General features: G+C 41.8%; 1 protein-coding gene across 2 annotated transcripts in view; it reads left to right on the forward strand.

Moving 5' to 3' along the window:
* The window catches only part of ilk (integrin-linked kinase), a 98,416-nt gene that overhangs the window by 12,636 nt on the left and 67,354 nt on the right, over positions 1 to 18,426 (forward strand). For both annotated transcript variants that reach the window (XM_041258754.1, XM_041258755.1), the window contains exon 3: positions 17,454 to 17,619. In XM_041258754.1, the coding sequence (XP_041114688.1) occupies positions 17,454 to 17,619 (166 nt within the window). The remainder of the gene's footprint in view (positions 1 to 17,453; positions 17,620 to 18,426) is intronic.

Raw genomic sequence — 18,426 nt, forward strand, 5'->3', positions numbered from 1 at the left:
TTTATTTTAGCACTTGCTATATACATTATTTTATTTCCGTTCATACAGTCAAGGTTTGCCAGTGCCATGCTCCCGGAAGCTGTTTTACGATTGGCTAGCAACAGCTGCAGAAGCTTCTGTGTATAGTCATTATAGTGGAACTCATGCAGGGATCTGTTAACATCAGATAAAAACAAGGCAATAAAATTGGCAACATTTTCAAACAGAATATCTTTATTGTAGAATGTTGCTATTATAAGCATTGCATAGTTATTTAGGTTCCTTACGTTTAATATGCAATGCTGACACATTTTAAGTGTCGGTATTAAAAAAAAAAAAAAAAATGTTTTCTTCTACACGTTAGCTAGTGTATAAGGTTTTTTTTTTGTGTATTCGAATATGTAATATGCTATACGAATAGTTTTGTATTTTTATTTTCGAGTAATCGTGTATTTGACTACACTGACCCATCCCTAATTAGGATTATTATAATTCAGTTTTAGCTGTGACCATATGGTAACAGCTTAGTTGCGGGAATGCTTGTGAAAAAATAGTATTATTTGTATGCATACATTTTCAAATCTTGAATACAGTATTTTAATTTTCTGACAAGCCTACATATATTGAAAGGCTTTGTTTAACCACTTTGTTGTGAGACGTGGGCTCTCTGGTTACCATGCACACAGTTAGAAACATACTGAAAATAAAAACCAACATGAAAAAATATATAAATATATTGGGCCAGATAAAATTGCATCCAGGCCAGTAAAAACATTAGCTCAGTGGCTCAAGGGGCCAGTAGTTAAAAATCTAAACGTAGAGCCCTGGCAACCAATCGGGAAAGTAGGAGGCTCCTTTGCGAGGAAGAAAAAAAATACAATGGAGGAAAAGCTTGTGGTTCTGATTTCTGATTTTCCAGAGTTGTATAATACAACAATACAGTGGCTCTCAAAAAAACTGAGTATCCGGGCAAGAGGGGCACTAGTCAGGGAGGCCACTAAGAAGCCTATGGCAACACTAATGGAGTTACAGTCTTCCACGGCTGAGCTGGGAGACACTGTGCATACAGCAACAATAGCTCACGTGCTTCACAAAACTGGCCTTTATTGGAGAGTGGCAAAAAGAAAATCATCTTTAAAAAAACTCAGATCTCAGCTAGAGTTTGCCAGAAGGCATGTGGGAGACTCTGAGATCAAGTGGTAGAAGATTCTATGGTCTGATGAGAACAAAATAGAGTATTTTGGCCTCAACGCTATGCGATATGTTTGGTGCAAGCCTAACACCACACATCATCCTGAGAACACCATCCCTACCGTGAAGCATGGTTGTGGCAGCATCATGCTGTGGGGATGCTTCTGTGCGTTGGCCTGGAAAGCTTGTGAAAATAGAGGGCAAAATGGATGCAGCAAAGTACAGAGAAATCCTGGAGGAAAACCTGCTGAAGTCTGCAAGAGACCTGGGACTTGGGAGAAGATTTATCTTCCAGCAGGACAATGACCCCAAACATAGACCGCCAGATTCAGACAATGAGTAAAATAATCTGTTATACAATGACATTAGAAATGTGTGTAGCAAAGGAGAAGCCATACTAATGGGGGATTTCAACTTCCCCCATATAAAATGGGAAAACCCGGTGAGGAGCACGACGGATGAAATTGAAATGGTGGAAATGACAAATGACTGCTTCCTAACACAATTTGTCAAGGCACCGACTAGAGGGGAGGCATGCCTTGATTTAGTCTTTTCAAATAACGAAGACAGAATAACTAAAACAGAGGTCAGAGAACCACTAACAAACTCAGACCACAACATGGTCTCATTTGAAGTGCATTTTAAAACCCCAAAAGTAACGACTAAAGCTAAGGTTTACAATTTTAGAAAAGCAAACTATGAAGGTATGAACAGGAGTTCTGTAAAACTAGCAATTTTCCTTGAGTGCTGTTTGGGGGGAAAAATTGCTTTTGCAATCGTGTTCAGCCCAGTTTAATCGGCTTCTGGCTGCCAGACCATGATCAAGTGTTTCTGCAATGAGAAGATAGCCAAGAGCTGTGACAGGACTGCTGAACTGTACAGTTTAGACATTGAATTACTGTATTCCTTCGAATTTAAGATGTGCTTTTTTAAAAAATAAATACATAAACAGCAATGTGGTTGACAGCCGAGAATAGACAACAAAGGTGTCTGCCTGAATACACAAGCAGCACAACAAATGTGACTTACTGCTGAGAAAAAACAAACCAAGCTTCCTGAGGAATTCCTGATGCTGTGGAATGTTGTGTCGTGCTTGCTGTTGCCAGGATGTGTGATGCCGTAAGTGAGTGGTGGTATGTGTAAAATAGAGATGCCATTTCAAGTATTATGCAGTGCACAGCACAATGAACAAGCTCTGTGGTTAACCTACAACAAAATTGTTTCATGTCGGTTTTGTACAGTACAACCGCGAAATTGAGGTTGTATCTTTGTAAATGCATATTTTTTTAATTTATTTTCCTTAAATTGAGGGTGGTAAATTTTGTGCTGCATCTTGAATTAATCTTGAAATAAATTCGAAGGAATATAGTAATACACCTTTTTTCGTTCAAGTCATTCAAAATTCAGACAGCTGGTGAGATCTATTTAATTGGGGTTATGATAGGATTAGGTAAATTCAATATTTTGAGATTTCGCCTCTGAAGTTTGTCCTCACTTTACCCGTTACACTAGCCACTTAAGTGAACTGAGACGGCATAGGTCTTTTTGTACTGTAAACGCAGCTGGCCCAGGTTCAGCTGTTTTCAAAGTGCCTTGCTCCAAAGAGGGCTCTGTGACGGCTTTGGTCTGTTTTTTTGTTGTACTGTGAACACCGAGGTCCCTGAGACGGCTCACATTGCCACATTCATTTGTGGGCAAACACTCCATTATCTGCATCAAACAGACAACGGCAACAGGAAGTTGGAATTGTTACTTGGACAACAGAACCAAACAATGTCTTTGACAGTGCTGAGCGAGACAGAGGATTCCAAAATACAAACAGACTTTTGTATTTGTGTGGCAGTGTGGCCCAGTGGTTCAAGTCCAGGGCATGTAACCATAATGTCATCTGTTCAAATTCCACCTCTGCCCCTGACTGACTCGCTGTGTGACCCTGAGCAAGTCACTTAACCTCCTTGTGCTCCATCCTGTGGATGAGATGTTAAATCAATGTCCTATTGTATGTGATTCTGCCTGTAATGCACTGTTCACAGCCTACCTCTGTAAAGCGCTTTGTGATGGTGGTCCACTATGGAAAAAATTATATTATTATATTATTATTATTATTATTATTATTAGATTATTATATATTATTATATAATGTAAAAAGACATTTAATAATTAATGTGGAATAAATGTGAAACAGACGTATTTGCCATGAAACTTCTGTCTGCAAAAAAATGTTCACACACCTACAAACTTAACATGTGATTGGATTTTGATTGGTCCTTAAAGTCGTGCCCACGAAACCAGGCCATCGTGCCCACGGCACCTGTTCTTAAATTATGGGTCGTGAACACATGTCTGGCGTGTCGAAGCGTCGGAAAATAAAGAAAGCTTTAAACATGTTTTCCAACAAAAGCGCCACAGCGCTGCTTGCTTATGCTGTGCTTGTACAAGCGAAAAAAAAAAAATTAAAAAAATAAAATATATATATATATATATATATATATATATTATTATTATATATATATATATATAATATGTATTTTTTTTCTGAATGGCTTTTGCGATACCATCAACCAATTGAATATCTGCATTGTCTCTGCGGTAGCCCAGTCATAAGTTAGCTGGGTGGGATATAAACTGTGTCCGTTTCAGGTGCAGGTACCGACTGTAAGTTTAACCAGTAGGAGAGTCAAATATCTGCCAAGTTTTGTCGCAGCTGTCCAATCATAAGCAAGCAGAGGCCATTCACGGAGACGCTAGCTACAGTTTTATTTTAGTTTATTCATGGTTATCTGTGTAAACATGCTATTTAAAAAATGTTTGTATTGCATGTTTTATATAAATTATTTAAAGAATAAGCGCAGCACGTACAGTTACTACCTGAGACTTGGCCTTATTAGAGTGAACCGAGGACAACCCCACTAAAACTCTTAAAGAAAAAAAATAAATATATATATTAACCGCAAGAAAGCAGTGTGTAAGATAAGAACCTATGCAATAGTTAGCTTGCCCGCAAACAGCTAAGTGAGATCAATTACTTTGAGGACCACTGATATGAGGAAATGTTAGGTTTTGAGGGTACCACTCTAACTAGAATTAAACAAACAATGACAGTAAAGTCGCTGAGAAAATTAAAGGTTTCCTTCAGGGGGCGAATTCAGTCGCCTGTTCAATTATATGCATCATGGCACTAATAATTCTATAATTTGAAAAATAAAGCTGCAAGTTTGTGGAAGTTCAATCAATTTGAATGTATAGGATTTATTTTTCAAAGTGTTTCATCGGAAACGCCGTTATGTGGTAAAAAAATCTTTTAAACAGCGAGTGTGAAAATCAGTTGGACCTGACGCGCCTGACAAGTGCTGAATAAATGGACCGTTGAGGGTTAGAGGTTGATGTAGCGTATGAGGGTTCTGGAAGTGATGGAAGATTAAGGATACATGTGTGCTAGGAAGGGTTGCCAGGAAGTGAATCCCCCAAGTATACATTTCATCTTCTCCAATTTAAGGAAATACATAAGATTCCTAACACTGTGAACATATGAGGGTGGGGCAGTCTGCTTCCAGCCAGAGCATGTGAGTGGAGTGGAGCACTCATAAACGCCGCACCTTGCTCTCTTCCTCTTTGAAACCTCTTTTGAGGGCTTTTATTACCCCAGTCCGCTAGCTCCGGTGCTTCTAATTCTGCAGCCAGCTCCGCTCCACTGCTAGTGGAAATCGTTTCCAAAATGTAGAGATGTGTGAACCGGTTCCTATGAAATCGGGTACCCGGTTCCTGTTTTGGCACCGAACCGGAAACAAATATCGGGGATCCGGTTCCAATGAGTACTATTATGTTTTTAGTAAAACTGATTATTAAATCCATTAATTTCTGTCAAAAATGAAAAAAAATTGATAACTAATTGACAATGTCTGCAAAATATTTATTACAGCAATAACAGGGATTATTAATATTAATAATAATAATATTATTTTTTAATTCTGTTTATTTCCCTGGAGAATAATTCAATCCCCCTTTTACTTGAAGTGATGAAAACACTTTGGGTAAAGTGAATCTTATGTACCTCAATGGGATCATTTGCAAGAATTTGCTGTTGACATGGTTCACATACAAGCACACAATGGCTTTTGCTGTTGTAATAAAATTCTTACTGTGTAAATTAGATAGTATTGATTATTTTGTTAACTTTAGGGCGAATAAATAGTTTGCACAATAATGTTGGAGAATCGCAAAAGCTGCATCATTTATGGAGTATATCTTATATGTACGGTGTCAAATATTTTTCCTTTGTAAAACATCTTTTGAGCAGACGTTGGAGACTTTTTGCGTTCACACTTCACTCCACACTCCTAGCAAAATGGCCCTGCTCCACTCCTTGCTCCGCTCACATGCTCAGCTTCCAACCAAGCAAAACCAGCCGTCTGGTCAATAGGGTTGCGAAGGCCACAAACATCAGCTATTCAAGTGGTGCAAAGTTGTTGTCGATATATAGGTGAAAAAGGCAGTCTCCCAGTGAGGGTGGGAACAGATGATTTGTTTCAACAGATGATGACAGTTTATGCAGACATAGCGATGGACTGTAGACCAAAATGCCTTCTAAATTTTACCCAAATCCAGAGGGAGTGACAAATCAGAGGGTTAGTATGGAGTTTAGATACAGAGAGGGGAAGGGGAGAACACAGAAGAAAAGAAAGAGATGTAAACCGACAAGAGGCCTCCTCCATGTATAGCCATACAGGTCCCTCCGGTCGCAGCAACTCGTGTGACATAATGCAAATGTTGGCCGACCAGTAGTAAAACTGAAATCCCATGCCCTCCGTGGGCTTCAGCCTCTGAAGACTCTCTATGGATGCGAGGGAGCTTTTTATTCCAAATAAATAAATGAATACTCTGGTCTAGGGTATTAAAAAATGCTTTAGTGATAAAGACTGGAATACACTGAAAGAGGTAGAGAAATTTATACATCTTAACAGAATTAATGTGGCCAGTGAGTGAAAAGGGCAGAGTAGACGAGTAAAGTCCTGTTTGGTACGCTCTAGCAAGGAGGAAAAATTAGATTAAAATTAGTAACTCTGCAGTATTTTAGTATGCAAATATAGTATTGCATTGCATTTTATATAGTGTTTCACAAATATGTGAATATTCGAATAGATAATTTTTGACATGTATTCGGATACAAAAAATCAGATGTTTGTATTCACTAGAAATGACAAAAATACCTTGCACTTATTTACTGCAAAAAGTAAAGAAACCAGATTTTGTGTGTGCACGCATAGTGATCTTTATGGAAAGCCGTTTAGGTCAAAAAAACATTGTGCTGCTGTCAGAATCTCATGGGACAGAAAAAAGCAAGCACGTCATTCTGAAATGCCTCCCTTAAACAGAACCAACTTGCTGGAAATGTTGTGTTGTGATCTCTCTCTCTCTCTCTCTCTCTCTATATATATGTATGTGTGTATATATATATATATATACACACACACACACACACACACATATATATATATATATATATATATATATATATATATATATATATGTTATGTGTGTGTGTGTGTGTGTATGTATATATATATATATATATATATATATATATATATATATATATATATATATATATATATATATATAATTATTTAATAATTTGAAGTTTTAACGAATCAGAGCAGTAATAGTGCTCCTTCTGTTTATTAAATGCTTAATAATGGATTGGGTGGTTCCAGATCACAGTACTGGTGACATATCAAGATTTTTGTGTATGATTGATAGCTATGTCACTGACCTAGACTTAAGGGGAAGGGAAACACTTCCACCGTGTGATTACAGTATTAAAAAGGTACAAAAGCAATGTGATCTCAGGTTTCTTTTTTTTTTTGTTCTCGACCGGTATTTGTCAAACAAGCTGTTTAAACGCCTCGATTTATCAACCTGTAATTCGCCATGTCTGAAATTCAGAAGAATCAGACCAGTGTAATGTAAATTGCATAGGCTGTGGCTGTACAAATCATTTTTTGTCTCCCAAAACAAAAAGACCGGTATAAAGGACATTTCACTGCTGATGGCACATACAAATAAATATCTCAAGACAAGCAATTTAAGAGATACGGTCTTGCCGTCTGTATTTAATTTTCTGTTGTATGATCACAAAAGCTGTAACTGTCGGACACCAGCAGTAGGTTTAGAAAAAATAAGATCAGAGATTGTTTAGAAGACGACGACGACGACAAGAGTCAAAGGTCTTGATATTCTGTTTGTGTATGTGCATATAGTAATATGGCTATGGCTACTTTTGGAATTTTACTGACGTCCTACTGTATAGTACTTTCTCAACAGTGGTAAATTCATACACCAGCACAAAGAAAACGTAAACGTGATGTATGATGAATCCGATTGGATGTGTGTGTTTTGTTTTGCTTTTTTTTAAAAAAAAAAGTTCAAACCAAAATAACTTTATTTAACAATTTTAACAAACACGGAGAGTTGCCACAAAGATCCACTATTTTATTGTATTATATGATAAATAGGACGTGTTTGTATGGCAAATTTTATCGTTTTTATTACTTTAAGTCATTTTCACGCACAAAACCCCACCGTTTCCCTTCCCCTTTTAAGGGCAATGCACAACGGGAGCGAAGCACGAGTACATATGTTTCTATTCTAGTTGTTAGGGACTGTTTTACTCAGTGGAAGGTTACCTGGCGAAATAGCAGAAGTTCAAGGTAAATATAGGTTTCTGAGGAGGCGCCATGAGGGAAAGCCCACGAAGTCGCCTGGTCCCTGGTAGAATGGTCCGTAATCTCCCCCGGTAACAGGGAGTCCATCTGTTCATACACCAAGCATATCGCATCTGTCGCCCAGTGTGCTAGACATTGCTTCGATAGGGCCTGACCTCTACAGCGTGGGACCCATAGCAGACAAACAGTTGGTTGGACTGACTGTCTCCAAGATGCCGTCCTAGGAGTGCTGTCCTATCCAAATAACAGTGCCATGAAATGGTCATAGCGTGTGTGTTGTCTACGGTCCTCCTCTGACTCGTGCGGGGGAGGTCTGAAAGTTTCCAAAACCATTGATTGGTTAATATGGAATGAGGATACCACCTTTGGTAAAAAGGATGGATTTGTTTTTAAATGTTACCCATGAGTCAATCCCAGTGAAAGCCATACATGTCATCGATGGACAGCGCATGAAGCTCACTTACTCGTCTGGCAGGCGTAATGGCTATTAAAAATGCCACTTTTAATGAAACAGGGTGCAGTTCTGCTGACGTCATGGGCTCAAATGGGGGACCCATAAGGGCCCACAGTACCAGTTCTAGATCCCACTTGGGGACCATACTTTTCATGGGAGGATGAAGCCCTTCCATGAAAAGTGAAGTAAATGTGCCCCAGGGGACACAGAGTCAGTATTTTCATGGCACACTGATATTGCTGCCAGTTATACCTACAAAGTAGATGCTGATTTTCCTGCGTCAAACAGGTGTTTTAAGAAAGTGTATATCGTCTTAATCGGGCAAGTCACAGGATCGTGACCTTCGGCAAGGCACCAGTCTTGGAAAACTTTCCATTTATATGAGTACTGGGCTGTAGTGCTCGGCGCCCTAGCAGACTGTAGTGTCTCTACTACTGCATCTGGCAAACCTCATCTAAATAGACGGCTCCATTCAATGGCCAGACCCAGAATCGTAGCTGGGTTGGGTTCGGTGCCATAATAGCCCATCCACTTGGCTCAGGAGGTCCTTGCGCAGCGGGAGCTGCCACGGCTGATCTGACAACATGTCGGAGAGGAGAGCAAACTAGGGGCGTCTCGGCCATCTGGGTGCAACCAGCAAAACCTGTGCTCTCTCCACCGTGATCCTCTCTAGAGTCTGGTAATAATGGTAGCGGAGGGAACGTATACAATAGCCCCTGTGGCCAGGGGTGAGCTAGCGCTTCTACTCCCAGGGGGCCCCCCGTCTCTCTCCATGGAGAACCATAGGGGGCAATGAGGTTGACTCGTGCAAGTCAAAACCTCTCCTTTCACCACTTGAGGATGCAGCCTCCACTCCGAGCTGTCTGGAGCTCTTCTGGACAGGAGGTCTGCTGCCTTGTTGTCCACACCGGGGAGGTGAACTACCCTGATGGAACGCAAGTTTCTGTGCATCTAGGACTTTAGTCTGTGCGGTGCCTGGTGAAGGCCTGGCGAGCACAGGCCGCCTTGGTGGTTTGTGCCCTAACTGCTGGTGAAAATGAGATAACGCCAGGTTCATTGCTTGCAGCTCTTGTGCATTTATGTGCGCTTGCTTGCTGTCCCTTCCACTGACCTCTTATTCCTCTCCCATTCCAGACCGCTCCCCAGCCCATGCTGGAGACGTCTGTAGTGATCACTTTCCTTCTGTGAGGGGATCCGAGGGGAGACCCAAGGCGTAGATTGCCAGGACGGAGCCACCACTCCAGTGTCTTCCAGTATTGTCTGGACCGATCTCGGACCGGGTGCACCTTGAGCATATTTACCCAGGCTTGAAGCGGGCGCATTCTCAGCAGCCCTGGTGGAAGGATTCTCGAGGCTGCTGCCATCAGCCCCAACAACTTTTGATATACCTTGATCTGTAGGAGAGCATCCTCTCTGAATATGGAGAGTGTGTCCTCCAACGACCGAATCCTGTCTTCTGACAGTGAGGTCAAGCATGCGCACAGAGTTCAGTTTGATCCCCAAGAACACTGTGCACTGAGACGGTACGAAGTTGCCCTTCTGTTGATATATTGAGAGCCTTAACTTTGTCACATGGTCTATGACCTGTTTTGTGTTCGCCTCTGCGGATGCTTTTGAATGCGCGCAAACTAGCCAATCGTCCAGATATTTCAGGATCTGAATACTCTGAAAAAGTGCGGGGTGCCAGCAAGAGGCCAAAAGACAGCATGCAGAATTCGTACACGTTGCCTTGAAAGGCGAAGCACAGAAATTTTCTGTGCATGGGACGGATCGGGACGTGAAAGTAGGCGTCTTGCAGGTCGGTCGGTCAATCGATGTGAACCAGTCGCCCGGTTGGACTGACTGAATGATATGCTGTGCTGTCAACATGTGGAACTTCCTCTGTTTGAGAAACAAGTTGAGTACCCTGAGGTCCATAATTGGTCTGAAACTGCCGTCCCTTTTGGGCACCAGGAAATACCTGGAGTAAAATCCACTGAGGCCATCGCTTGGGTTTACCAAGCGTACAGCGTTATTCCTTTTGAAGATTGGCGATCTTCTGTTGAAGGAGTATCGTCCTCGCTGGTTCGATGGTGGTGGGGAGAACACCCTTGAAGGGTGGCGGACCTGTGCTGCATTGTAGAGTGTATCCGTGTCTCATTGTCGATAGCACCCAGGAGTCCTGGGTGCAGCCTTGCCATGGGTTGTTGTCATTGGTCAGTCCAGTTGTGGACGGGTTTGGTGGCAGCCGGGGCCCCTCAGGGGTGGTCTCCCTTGGGCTTGGGAGGGGGTGGGTCATTCTTAGGCCCCGACCCCAGTCTCCAGCTGGAGAACTGGTTACCCCTGGGCTGCAGTGGTCCCCTGCCGCTGGCTCTGCCTCTGCCTGCTTGTCTATTCTGGGGTGGAAGATGATGTTCAGACCCTTTCACCCCAGCAGGCTGCACATGCCACCTTGGGCGCTGACGGTAAGCCGGAAGACTCGAAAACTTGTAGGCGACCTCCATGGAGGCATGGTCTGCTGAGCCCTTACAGTCTCTTCCATTTCCACGAAGCGCCACTCGACCAAGCTTGGGCACCTTCGAGGCAACTGTGACGGAGAACGTCAGAGCCTGTGTGGAGATGGGGAGCGGTGCCTGAGCGGCGACCATCTGTCCCTTAGGGAAAGGGAGTGTTGCCTGCGTGGAGGAGAGAGACTGTGCTTGGGATAGGGCTGCTCTCCGTGGCTTAGTTCTCCTTGAGAACTTCCGACATGGAGAGCAGTCCAGCTCACCTGCCAGTGCTTTGGCCGCTTGTTCTGGCCCTAGGCATCTGGCGCAGCACCAGTGCTCGTCCTGCATTCGTAGCTTTGCCGCGCATTGATCGCACTGGTGGAACCAGCGGAGGACTCAATCGATTGGACCAACATGGTTTTGTAGGTGAACTGCTGCTCTCGGTGCCAATAGTAGCGCGGTCGGTGCCGGGCTGTAGATGCTTTAGAGTGATTCACCGGTGCCAAATTAATTGGTGCTGGGATTGGCGTCGAAAATAGCGCAGTCAGTGCCGACTCAATCGGTGCCGAGGTCGGTGCTGGGCTGTAGACGGCCTTGAAGCTGTTCCCTGGTGCCGAATCAATCAGTACCGGGATCGGCGTCGAAAAGAGCGCGGTCGGTAATAAGTCAATCGGTGCCGACATGTAGCGTGGTCGGTGCTGGGCTGTAGACAGAATCAATTGGTGCCGGGAACGTTGACTGTTCCAAGGTCGGTGCCGATGGTAGGCACGGTCGTGGCCGAGCTGTAGGTGGCGCCGAAGATGTTTACACCGGTGCCGAGTCAGTCGAGACCGGATAGGCGCTGTTTTTCTCAACCTCGCGATCGGCGAGAAAAACCACAGTCGATGCCGGGGTATGCAGCCGATTCAGTCGGCGTGGTCGCGCTAGGAATGCCCGAGGATTGAGAGGGGCGCTAGGCCCAAGCTGTTTTTTTTTTTGTTTGTTTTTTTTTTTTTTTAAATCTCTATCATAAGAAATGTCTATCATGACCACTGTTTACTGTGAAGAAACGCCAATGGCTAGGAATAATAAAAAAAGTGTTAACTTGATGTACTATTTATTTTGGGAATAAAAAAAACATCCTTGTTTTGTAGTTAATTCACTGGGGTAAAGTAAGTCCTACACAACTTGTTCTTTACTCCTGGGATATTTTTCTACTTTATTTTACAGCAAGACGTTACAATAGGTAACACAGTGAAAGCATACATACAGAGGCCACACCCCCTGCTCCTGCTGCTATGCTGGGTGGTCTCTGCCTGCGTTCTGAGCAATAAATGCCTTTTTTATTACTTTTTGAAAACAAACAAATATCCAAACGAATATTTAAATTGAGAGTATATCTAGACATGAAAATCTTGTGTTCATCCCACCACTAATTCTGTACCATTACAGCAATATTATACAAATGATTTGAGCATAGTAATAAGAACATAAGAACATAAGAAAGTTTACAAACGAGAGGAGGCCATTCGGCCCATCTTGCTCGTTTGGTTGTTAGTAGCTTATTGATCCCAAAATCTCATCAAGCAGCTTCTTGAAGGATCCCAGGGTGTCAGCTTCAACAACATTACTGGGGAGTTGATTCCAGACCCTCACAATTCTCTGTGTAAAAAAGTGTCTCCTATTTTCTGTTCTGAATGCCCCTTTTTCTAAACTCCATTTGTGACCCCTGGTCCTTGTTTCTTTTTTCAGGCTGAAAAAGTCCCTTGGGTCGACACTGTCAATACCTTTTAGAATTTTGAATGCTTGAATTAGGTCGCCATGTAGTCTTCTTTGTTCAAGACTGAACAGATTCAATTCTTTTAGCCTGTCTGCATATGACATGCCTTTTAAGCCCGGAATAATTCTGGTCGCTCTTCTTTGCACTCTTTCTAGAGCAGCAATATCTTTTTTATAGCGAGGTGACCAGAACTGAACACAATATTCAAGATGAGGTCTTACTAGTGCATTGTACAGTTTTAACATTACTTCCCTTGATTTAAATTCAACACTTTTCACAATGTATCCGAGCATCTTGTTAGCCTTTTTTATAGCTTCCCCACATTGCCTAGATGAAGACATTTCTGAGTCAACAAAAACTCCTAGGTCTTTTTCATAGATTCCTTCTCCAATTTCAATATCTCCCATATGATATTTATAATGTACATTTTTATTTCCTGCGTGCAGTACCTTACACTTTTCTCTATTAAATGTCATTTGCCATGTGTCTGCCCAGTTCTGAATCTTGTCTAGATCATTTTGAATGACCTTTGCTGCTGCAACAGTGTTTGCCACTCCTCCTACTTTTGTGTCGTCTGCAAATTTAACAAGTTTGCTTACTATACCAGAATCTAAATCATTAATGTAGATTAGGAATAGCAGAGGACCTAATACTGATCCCTGTGGTACACCACTGGTTACCACACTCCATTCTGAGGTTTTTCCTCTAATCAGTACTTTCTGTTTTCTACATGTTAACCACTCCCTAATCCATGTACATGTGTTTCCTTGAATCCCAACTGCGTTCAGTTTGAGAATTAATCTTTTGTGCGGGACTTTGTCAAAAGCTTTCTGGAAATCTAAATAAACCATGTCATATGCTTTGCAATTATCCATTATCGATGTTGCATCCTCAAAAAAATCAAGCAAGTTAGTTAGGCACGATCTCCCTTTCCTAAAACCATGTTGACTGTCTCCCAGGACCCTGTTACCATATAGGTAATTTTCCATTTTGGATCTTATTATAGTTTCCATAAGTTTGCATATAATAGAAGTCAGGCTTACTGGTCTGTAGTTACCTGGTTCAGTTTTGTTTCCCTTTTTGTGGATCGGTATTACGTTTGCAATTTTCCAGTCTGTCGGTACCACCCCTGTGTCAAGAGACTGCTGCATGATCTTGGTTAGCGGTTTGTAAATAACTTCTTTCATTTCTTTGAGTACTACTGGGAGGATCTCATCCGGCCCAGGGGATTTGTTTATTTTAAGAGCTCCTAGTCCCTTTAACACTTCTGCCTCAGTTATGCTAAAGTTATTTAAAACTGGATAGGAACTGGATGACATGTGGGGCATGTTGTCAGTATCTTCCTTTGTAAAAACTTGTGAAAAGTAATCATTTAACATATTTGCTATTTTTTTTTTCTTCCTCTACGATTTTGCCATTTGTATCTCTTAAACATTTAATCTCCTCTTTGAATGTTCTCTTGCTGTTTGTAATATTGGAAAAACATTTTGGAATTGGTTTTAGCTCCCTTAGCAATGTTCATTTCTATTTCTCTCTTGGCCTTTCTAACTTCCTTTTTGACTTGCGTTTGCAGTTCTGTGTACTCTTTCTGCGTACTTTCTTTTTGGTCCTTTTTTAATGCTCTGTAAAGTGCCTTTTTTCGCTGAATATTTTTTTTAATTGATCTATTAAACCATTTTGGCAATTTAGTTTTACATTTAGATTTGTCTACTTTAGGGATGTAATTGTTTTGCGCCTCTAGTACTACATTTTTGAAGAACAACCATCCTTCTTCTGTGGGTGTTTTCTCTATTTTACTCCAATCTACTTCTGTTAGTCTCTGTTTCATACCTTCATAGTTTGCTTTTCTAAAATTGTAAACCTTAACTTTAGTCTTTACTTTTGGGGATTTAAAAAACACTTCAAATGAGACCATGTTGTGGTCTGAGTTTGCCAGTGGTTCTCTGACCTCTGTTTTAGTTATTCTGTCTTCGTTATTTGAAAAGACTAAATCAAGGCATGCCTCCCCTCTAGTGGGTGCCTTCACAAATTGTGTTAGGAAGCAGTCATTTGTCATTTCCACCATTTCTATTTCATCCTTCGCGCTACCCACCGGGTTTTCCCATTTTATTTGGGGGAAGTTGAAATCCCCCATTAGTATGGCTTCTCCTTTGCTACACACATTTCTAATGTCATTGTATAACAGATTATTGTGCTCACCGTCTGAATCTGGCGGTCTATAGCATGCTCCTATTATTATGCCTTTTGAATTTTTGTCTGTTATTCTGACCCATATTGATTCGGTTTTATTTTCTTTGTCCAGGTTTAACACCTGGGCTTCAAGACTGTTTCTTATGTATAGCGCTACCCCTCCTCCTCTTCTGTCCTGCCTGTCTTTCCTATACAGTGTATACCCACAAATATTATACTCGTCCCCATCACTCTCAGACAACCACGTTTCTGTAACACCTATCACATCATAGTTACCTGTTAGTGCAGTAGCTTCAAGTTCTAGAATTTTGTTTCTGATACTTCTAGCATTTAGATAAATACATTTAATGGTTGTCTTACCTGAGTTGTTGTTCTTGTTTTGATGCGGTCTCCCTTCTGTTTTTTTTGTTGATTTCTCCCCCCTTCCTTTCTAGTTTAAATGCTTCCGAACCTGCTCGAGGATCTTTTCTCCGAGTAGACTAGTTCCCTTGTTATTTAAATGCAGTCCATCCCGTCTATACAGATAGTCCTCGTTGTAGAATGTGGTCCAATGATCAAGATAGGTGAAGCCTTCCCGTGTGCACCACGTCTTCAGCCATGCGTTTTGATTAATTATTTCCAGCTGTCCATATGGTCCTTTGCAAGGTGCGGGTAGTATACCAGAAAATACCACAGTTTTGGTTTTCTCTTTTAATTTCCTTCCTAGCTCTCTGAATTTGTTTTGCAGGGATTTTGGTCTGTCTCTTCCAATGTTGTTTGTACCGATGTGGACGACTACTACCGGGTCGTCTCCTGTTCGTTCTAGGAGCCTGTCCACGTTCTCAGTGATGTGCTTGACCGAGGCTCCCGGAAGGCAGCACACTGTTGTAGTAAGGGGGTCCAAACTGCGAACTGAACTTGCTGTGTTTCTCAATATGGAGTCCCCAACAATCATGACCTCCCTTCTTTTTGCTGTCTGGTCACCACTGTCAATAGGGTCCTGGATGTTGTTCCTTTCATTCTCTTGTTGTTGGTTCTGCTCATCAAAATTCTGAAGTGACTCAAATCTGTTGGTTGTTTTGATTTCTGGTGGTTGTGTTTGACGAAGTTTCTTTTTTTCCCTGCTTCTGCCTACCTGAACCCAGCTGTTCTGACCTTCTATCTCCCTGGTGGCTTTCAGTCTGTTAGGGGTGATGCAGACTTCCATGAATTGTGGGTGTGCCAGTTCCTCAAGATCCTGTTGCTGTCTCACTTCTTCCAGCTCCATTTCTAGCATACTTACTAGTTTATGCAAATCCTGGATCGCGCGGCACTTTACGCACACTTGGTTTAGCTCCGCTGGGTTTTCTCGGATTTCCCACATCAAGCAGGTGTCACAGATTACAGGCTTGAAGACCATGTTGAGGTTTTTTTTTTTTTAAGTTTAGTTTCTTCTGCAGCTGTCAACCTGCTTTCAAACTGCTTCGAAACTGCTCTGTACTTTTCCACGCCTGTACTTCTCCCACTCGCTGTCGCTTCCACTCGCTGTCGCTGGGAAGACTGCCTCGTTTAACTGCGTTGTTCTGCTGTGCTGTCGGCTCCTCCCCTCGCCCGTGTCTCAAAACGACGCTGAATTTGAATCAGCTGCTCCGAGTTTCAGCTTGTTTGTTATCAGAAAAACACACGCGGCTGTTTGACTTTGAGCTGCTGCTGTGTTTCCCCAATGTCCTCTGTTTTCTGATTAAAGCAATTCAAGATGCAATTTCTCCTTTCTGCTTCGAAACTGCTCTGTACTTTTCCACGCCTGTACTTCTCCCACTCGCTGTCGCTTCCACTCGCTGTCGCTGGGAAGACTGCCTCGTTTAACTGCGTTGTTCTGCTGTGCTGTCGGCTCCTCCCCTCGCCCGTGTCTCAAAACGGCGCTGAATTTGAATCAGCTGCTCCGAGTTTCAGCTTGTTTGTTATCAGAAAAACACACGCGGCTGTTTGACTTTGAGCTGCTGCTGTGTTTCCCCAATGTCCCCTGTTTTCTGATTAAAGCAATTCAAGATGCAATTTCTCCTTTCTGCTTCGAAACTGCTCTGTACTTTTCCACGCCTGTACTTCTCCCACTCGCTGTCGCTTCCACTCGCTGTCGCTGGGAAGACTGCCTCGTTTAACTGCGTTGTTCTGCTGTGCTGTCGGCTCCTCCCCTCGCCCGTGTCTCAGAACGGCGCTGAATTTGAATCAGCTGCTCCAAGTTTCAGCTTGTTTGTTATCAGAAAAACACACGCGGCTGCTGCTGTGTTTCCCCAATGTCCTCTGTTTTCTGATTAAAGCAATTCAAGATGCAATTTCTCCTTTCTGCTTCGAAACTGCTCTGTACTTTTCCATCTTGTGTTCATCCCACCACTGTAATTCTGTACCATTACAGCAATATTATACAAATGATTTGAGCATAGTAATAATATAATGTAACTTGTATAGTAATTAACGACAAGAGTGATCCTCACATCAGTGCTTTTATTTGACCTGAAAAGAATGTTATAGCACTATTTAGGACATCAGTGAAAAAGTACTTTAGCTGCTGGATGTTAGAGGCATATATTTGCTGCAGACGAAATATAATTTATAGCAGTGAAATTTTGGGTGGACTGCAGGAGTTATCAGTGTAAAACAGTGAAACATATAATATCTGTTAATATACTTGATAGATTTAAAAAATGTAAATCATTTCTTTCTCACTTCCATAGAGATGATCATGGTTTTAGCCCGCTGCACTGGGCCTGTAGGGAAGGCCGCTCTAATGTTGTGGACATGCTGATCATGCGAGGGGCACGGATCAATGTGATGAACCGGGGGGATGACACGCCTCTTCACCTCGCTTCCAGCCACGGGCACCGTGATATTGTCACCAAGGTAAATACAGCAAACATCCATCTGCTCACATGCAACCTTGGTTTGGTTGGGTTGTCCCCTTGTCATAAAATCCATTTACTACTAGTGTAGAATGACTAGGTGGGATATTTATTCTACGAAATAAGTGTTAGTTACAAGACAGGAACAATATTTGATGCAGAAATACATTTTTGATGTAAAGTGAAGAAGCACTATCCCATTCAGTCACTATAGGTACTGGTATTAAATGTATATTATATATTAAGGATGCAGGTTGCTTATGGTTTGGTTTCTCATAGACTATTTCAGCTGTTTTTGACGTCCAATCGGTTTTCGGTAAACCAAAAAACAAAACTGCATTTTATGCAGACAAGGAACGGGACGTACTGTTATTACACACGTTTTTTTTTTTTTTTTTGTTTTAAATGAGCTCAATAGAGTGTTATTGCATCATACATACCAATGTATTATACAGTTAGATACAATATAGAAAGAGTAAAATAATGTATTAATAGATATTAAACTTTTATTTATTATTTTCCTGGTCCTCCCATTGTTGCCGCGGTTGGTTGTAAGTGGCAAATCACATGCAGATCACATCTGAGTATAACTGTAGCTCATGTAAGGCCCTTAATCTTGAACTCAATCATATCCTGATAAAATTCAGCAACAAAGTCAATTAGATAAACGAGACTCATTTCAGTACATGCTGTTTCTTTTAATATTCTTGCATTTGGCGTTATTTGTCGCTTTAGTATCATTTTATGAAACATTTTATTAGGTCTACACCGGGTAATTGGGCAATTTAACCCTTTAACCCTATACACG

Source organism: Polyodon spathula, chromosome 9, assembly GCF_017654505.1.
Source record: "Polyodon spathula isolate WHYD16114869_AA chromosome 9, ASM1765450v1, whole genome shotgun sequence".
NCBI classification, from domain to species: Eukaryota; Metazoa; Chordata; class Actinopteri; order Acipenseriformes; family Polyodontidae; genus Polyodon; species Polyodon spathula.